Source organism: Mustela putorius, unplaced genomic scaffold (assembly GCF_011764305.1).
Source record: "Mustela putorius furo isolate JIRA1106 unplaced genomic scaffold, ASM1176430v1.1 tig00003863_pilon_pilon_pilon, whole genome shotgun sequence".
Classification (NCBI taxonomy): domain Eukaryota; kingdom Metazoa; phylum Chordata; class Mammalia; order Carnivora; family Mustelidae; genus Mustela; species Mustela putorius.
The window spans coordinates 2,489,040-2,495,730 of NW_025422015.1; the positions used below are offsets into that span (position 1 = coordinate 2,489,040).

The 6,691-nt window shown below is 41.2% G+C and overlaps 1 protein-coding gene across 3 annotated transcripts in view; it reads left to right on the forward strand.

The window, feature by feature from the left end:
- The first annotated feature begins 1,532 nt into the window (after positions 1-1,532).
- The window catches only part of HMGN3 (high mobility group nucleosomal binding domain 3), a 31,540-nt gene continuing 26,381 nt past the window's right edge, over positions 1,533-6,691 (forward strand). For all 3 annotated transcript variants that reach the window (XM_004752798.3, XM_004752799.3, XM_004752800.3), the window contains exon 1: positions 1,533-1,787. In XM_004752798.3, coding sequence (XP_004752855.1) covers positions 1,548-1,787 — 240 coding nt within the window. In that variant the 5' untranslated portion in view covers positions 1,533-1,547. The remainder of the gene's footprint in view (positions 1,788-6,691) is intronic.

Genomic DNA, 6,691 nt, shown 5'->3' on the forward strand with positions numbered 1-6,691 from the left:
GTTTTTATCCACTTCTCAAGAAAAGACTGGTTTTATCTGAGTTATCTTGAATATATTGTGATCTACTGGATGCCTGAAAGCAAGAAACCTATCAGAGACAAATCTGTCAAAAGGACCAACTTGAAAAACATCTCAGATTGGGGCAATATGAGCATAAAAAATAGTAATAATGGCAATAGGTTGAAGCATATCACATATATAAAAACCCATGAGTTCCTAAAGATATTACAAAAAGAAAGTCATTGACCACTTCTGAAGTTTTCTAGGATGTCAATTCATTATTTTGGAAATGAATAAAGAAAAAGCCAAGCGTTAAAATTAACTACTTGATGACATTATTTAATACATATTTGCAGCTTCTGCATGTCCAAAGTGGACTTGGCTAAGTTTGTGGTCTGAAGTTTGCCTTTAATAGGATTATGAAATTAAGCTTGTCCAATTTTGCTTTTCCTATAATTTCTTAAGAATGAAATTATTTAGTACGGTCTTTTGTATTTGACTTCCTTCATGTGGCATCTTGTTTTTGGCATTTGTTCATACAGGGATATTTTGTTCCGTTTTATTTCTGAGTATTATTGTATTGCATATGGTTACCAAAGTTCACTTACCCATTCACTAGTGCTTTTCCTGTACCTGCTAAAATGATCATTTTGGTTTTTTACTTTATTTTATTAATATAGTGAATTACATTGGTTGGTTTTCAGATGTTAAACCAACTCTGAATTCCTAGGATAAACCTCACTGGTCATGATGTCTTACCCTTTTAAATGTTGTTGGGTTTGATTTACTAAAATTTTGTTCAAGATTGTTGTGTCTATGTTTATAAGGGATATTGGTCCATGGCTCTCTTTTCTTTTGAGATCTTATACTGGTTTGTCATCAGGGTAAAACTGATCTCATAAATTCAGAAGTGTTTCTGCAATGTCAGTTTAATGCCCTGCAGAACTTTGAGAAACATTAAATTATGTATATGTTAAATATATTTATTTAAATATATGAAATATATGTTTCAAATATAAAATAATCAGTTCTGACCTTGTTCATTCTTTTTCCAATTTCCATATCAAACATATCTTATTCATCTTCAAACCTAGTTTGGAGTTGGCTGAATTAGCGAGTGATTTGTAATCACAGATTTTAGGAAACTATAACTAAGTAATTTTAGAGATTATTGTCATTAGATATCCAGGAAGGGAAGCCGAGACTCTTTGAAACTGCCACACTCTCCCAGAACAGGATATCTTCTCACTCTTACAGGTCTCCATCACCTAACATTCATTACAAGCCTTTTCGGGGTAGGAGACTTATCAAGTGCCTTGGTGTGTCCAAACTTAGTCTTTTTCCTGACTATAAAGGCCCACACTGTTCCTATTGACAGGATTCACATAGGGAGCAGCAAAACAATGAAATTCCAGGACCGTGGGGCTTGGGGGTTACAAGTTGAACTGGGCATGCTCAGTCACCAGGCAGATTTTTTTCAGTGAAGTGGAAACTACAACAGCGCTTACCGTGTGCACCGAGGTGGGCGTGCCCTCGTGGAATTTAGAATGTTGCCGCAGCCAATGGGGCCTCGCGGCCGGCTGTCGGGGCGCCTCATTGGAGGAGCGGGGAGGCGAGCGAGTAGAGGGCCCCCGGAGGGAGCCGCGGAGGTGCAGGTCGGAGAGGCCGGGCTACGCCGTGCCCTGCTCGTGAGCAGCTGCAGCGGCGGCATCCAGCGGCGGTGTCTGCAGTTCCAGCCCGTTGCTTTACTTTTTAGCTGCACGAACGTAGTCATGCCGAAGAGAAAGGTAAGTCTTGCCGGGAAAGGTTTCAAAGGCCTTCGAACTGTGCTTCCCGCAGATCTTGTCATTGCGGTGGATCGCGCGGAACGCGCTCGGTAGTAACTCGGGTTAGCGAATCTCGTCGCTTCTCCACGCTCGTTGTCAGATGCCTGTTGCGGACATTCCTCCTTCCCTCTCTCCCTCCCTCCCTCCGCCCTCATCCATTTCTGACTGTTACTTTCTCTCCAGCGACGCGGCTTCCCTTCTTTTTGAACTCGGGCTGGCTGGAACGGTTTCCACCTCGAACCACAAGAAGCAAAAAGCTTCCCATTCCAACCCTTCCCGGAGGGGAGTTTCCTCTTTGAAACTGCCGGGTTGTGATCAGTGTGGAGGGAAAGCCGTGATGCGGGGGAGGGGAGGGAAACAAGTCCATGCATAAGGAGATCGGGGGGGGGGGGAATAAATAAGTCGGGCAGATGTTGGGGTTGTTCCCAGGTGGGCCTAGCCCACGGCTGGGCGCGCCGCGTTGGCTCGGAGGCCAAGCGAAGGGAAAGCCATGTTTAAAATAGCACTCACCCCCTGCTCGCCTCTGCTGCAGACCCGTATGTACCAACTCCCGTGTCAATCAGGGCCGGGGACGGCGCAGGCGGGGCCGGGCGGCCGGGACCTGCCGGCAGTTCGCGGCGGGAGCGGAGGAGTTAGCCACGCGCAGGACGGGACAGCGCCGGGGGCGCCCGCCGCGGCTGCCAGGGGCCGGGGCCGCCGGGGGCCGGGGCCGCCGGCTCCCCTGCGGCCACCCAAGCCCACACTCAGCCGGGAAAGGCGGGGTGCGCGTGCCCTGGCGCCCCTCGGTCCACGCAGGGAACTGGGGACCATTTCGTCTCAGCTGCAGCCCCTTGAGGTCCATTACGTCCCCTTCCGCGCGGCCCGGGACACGAAGTATCTCGCACCGCCGTGCACGTTTCGCTCGGAGTCTGGCCTCGACTGACTGACTGGTCATTGTCCCGGGGAGGGAAGGGACGGCTTTCCTCCACCCTGAGAAAGCCGGTGTGTGGCGGCTGTAACCTAAGAAAATGTTTTGCACCCTTCCATTGCCTGCCATCAGGGTAAACCAGCCAGTGTCTTAGATTTGAGGCAAAATTACAAATATTATCCTGATTTATCAGTTAAAGACTGTGGTCTGATTTGTGTCAGTGAATGCAGGATTTTAAAATATCGGAATATTAAAAATACAGAAGCTTTTGCTTCCTTATCTGCCATGACCAAGAATTTGATGGGAACTTGTCTCTTCTACTTTTAAAAAAATACAACAAAAGTTTGTTGGCTTTTTGGTCTTAAAATTTATTGTGCACGTACTATGTGCTTCATACTGTGGGAAGAGTTTGACTTGTGTTCTTTCTTTTACTGCTCAGAACACCTTGAGAGATGTTAACGCCATTGAACTAGGGGTTAAAGACCTGATTTTCCCAACGTTTCACCGACCAATAGCTAGTAACAAAGATTTAGTGGTGGGAGGGTCAAGATGAATTTAGGAAATGCAATTAGGAACCGGAGAAGTTGGGTGGTACTAATACTTGAGAGTCATTATTTAAATTTGTTTATAAAGATGTTGCTTTCCAGGCCTGTTTTACTAGAACTAGGGTATTTAAAATGATACCACCATTTTCAAAATTGAACTGAGGTTTAATGACTAGGATGGGAATTCTAGCAGAGTTAAAAGAACCAATCATCAGGAGATGAGTTATGGAGTGAATTTGTGCCATCCCTTTTCCTGAGAATTATTAACAAGTTTAAATGAACAGTAAGGTAGATGTGCACAGACCCATTATCACAATAGACCCTGATGTGCTGGAGTCCTTGTTGTTTAAGGGCTTGGTCCTTGTTGTTTAAGGGTTGTTAATGGTTGGTGAAACCATTACTCTTACTTGATCTCATTATTCACCTCTGTTAAGGAAACAGAAGGGAAGAAAAGAACAGTACTGGCTTTTGGTTGTTTTATTTTTCTGGAAGGCCCTGGAGTCCCTGTGAAGAATCTAGCCAGGCATCCTGGGATTAGGGGCAAACTTGCAGACAAGGGCCTGAATGTCATCCCCCCGGACATCAGCATGGTCTTCGGAGATGGAAAACCGTCCTTGATTAATAGGAAGGCTTTTCGTTTACACCTGGAGCCCAAAGTTGATACCTGGACAGAACCAGCCACAAATTTAACATAGTTACCATGGCCATCCCATCTATCAGTCACACCTTAGAGCTGCCTTACGGAATCCTCAAGGTCACTGGAGCTTACACTGGAAACCACTATCATTAGGTAAAGCCTACCCCTAGATATGAAGAAAAGAACTGAAGACAATCTGTGCCTAGCACTTCAAAAGCTATAAAGCTGGGGCACCTGCTAAAGCATTTACACATTGCTCCACATTCTTTTTCTTGACTAAAGGACTGCCTGTTCTACATTAAAATGAATTTTTAAAAGTGCCCTCTCAATACTTTTTTGCCATCTTGGCTCCTTTTTCTCAACTTTTTCCAGAAATCAAGAAAAGTTGTTTGATGAACACCTGTTTAGGCTGTTCTGCAGAGTAAAATCTGGAATCCTAGCACTGCTTTAATGTCATGGGGATACATAGTTCACTCTGGTGGAACTTATATTTACATAATTCATTGAAGGTGATAAGAGTAACAGGCACAAAGCAATTGAGTAACATTAATACTGTGTGTGTGTGGGGGGGTGTGTGTATACACACACACACAGTATATATGTGTGTGTATTCATTCCAGAATATGCTGTTCAGGTGTAGATTGTAAACACTGTAGGATTGATAGGGAAAGAAGGTTGAATTTGGGCTGATCTTGCAAATGTAGGTAGGAGTCAAATATATACAGAGAAAAACAGAGTCATTTTCTGTTATCAGGCATTTGAATGCCTCTTCTGATTGTATCTTAACATAAGTAGGGCTTGGTTATACAACTTCAAGGCCATAATATCCACATTAATATAAAATGTTCTTTTATTTTTTAATCATATCTTTATTTTGTCTGTATCTTTATTATGATAGTTACAGTTATATTAAACCAAATGGTTTTTTTTATAACTGATTAATATTTTTTGAAGCAATATGCACTCAACAGTAGAGAGTTCTCTAGGTAGCATTAGATCTCTGAGTTTGCTAAATCTAAAAAAAGTTCAGTTTCCAGTATTTATTACCTAATGGGTGATGGGTCACCCACCACTTTTTAGTAGTGAGTGGAATAGCAGGGAAAATGTAATATGCACGAATGCATGTGGTGGTGAGATCATGAGTGACTGAGTTCTAGACTGTTCTGGTCAGAAAGCCATGAATGCCTGCTGTGGTCACGTTATTATGTGATGCTATGATGTTCTACAAAGAGGAATCAGCCAGTGAGGCCTAGAGTCGTGGTCCTGGCATGATTAGCAACAGCAAACACATTTTCACATCCTATTTTTTATTTTTCCAGCACCTCATCACTGAAATTATTGGAAATGTCTTGTGTATCACATCAGAAATATTCTAATGAGGCCATTTTCCGTAAATTTGGGATATAAACATTATTGTCTCTTCACACTCAAAGGCCTAAGAAAGAAAAGTCTGTCTCTAGCTTTGAAATTTGAAATGAGGTGTTATCTCTTTTCTTAAAGTGGAGAGTCCTAGTAGTGCTGGGCTTGGCACAAGAGATGCTTAACTAACAATATTCAAGGTTTCTGATTAATGTTTCAAAAAAGTATCACATGTCATAATACCAGAGACAGACTCTGTAAATGAAAATACAGATGGATGTGACTGCATGAAAATGAATATTTCAGTATGACAAAAACCCATTGTTAACAAAATCTAAAAACTTAGGAAAAACTGGGAAAAAGTATTTGTATCACATATCACTAAACAAATCTGCTATTTTAAAAAGATAAAAGTGTCACATGTCCTTATGGAAAAGATGTATATCCTTATAAGAAAACAGCAGACTCAAATAGATGAAATGTTCAGTTTTGTTAGACAACAAAGAGCTGTATATTATTAAGAATAAGGAGATATGATTTTTTTAAAGCCAATCTGGTTAAAAAAGATTGGAAGTGTCACTGCCAAGTGGTAAATGATACACTCTAGCAACAATCAAGCAGTGTGGACAGAAGTATAATTTCCCTTAAAAAAAAAAAAAAAAGGCCTTATTTAAGGTATGATCTACTTATCATAATGTCCATTCATCTATTCAAAGTATGCTAATCAGTAATTTTAAGTAAATTTATAAAATTGTATAACATTACCATAATCCAGTTTTGAACCATTTCTATCACTCTGAAAAGGTTTCTTGACTTGTTTGCATCTAGTTTCTGCTCCCACCCCAGTTCCAGGCAACTACTAACCTACTGATTCTATAAATTTGCCTTTTCTAGAAATTTTATATAAAAGGAGTCAAACAACATGCAGCCTTTTGTGTCTGGTTTCTTTCAGCGTAACGTTGCTGAGGTCCATACATGGTGTAGCATGAATCAGTACTTCCTTCTTTTCTGTTGCCTAAAGATATTCCATTTTTTATTCTTTCACAAATGGAAGGACGTTTGGATTGTTCCGGTTTTCAGTTATTATGAATAATGATGCCATGAATGTTGATGTGTAAATCTTTGATGGGCATATTTTCATTTATCTTGGGAGGTTTCCTAACTGTAGAACTGGTGGGTGGTAAGAAAGTCTATTTTTAACATTTTAAGAAACTTTCAAATTATTTTCCAAAGTGATTGTACATACTGTCAGTGGATGAAGGTTCCAGTGTCTCTACATCCTGGTATTGTCACTTTTTATGCTTATAGCCATTCTGGTTAATTTAATATGCATTTCCGTAATAACTAATGACATTGAGCATATTTTCATGCGCTTACTAGCATGATGTTATCTCTTAGGTAAAATGTCTATTCAGAT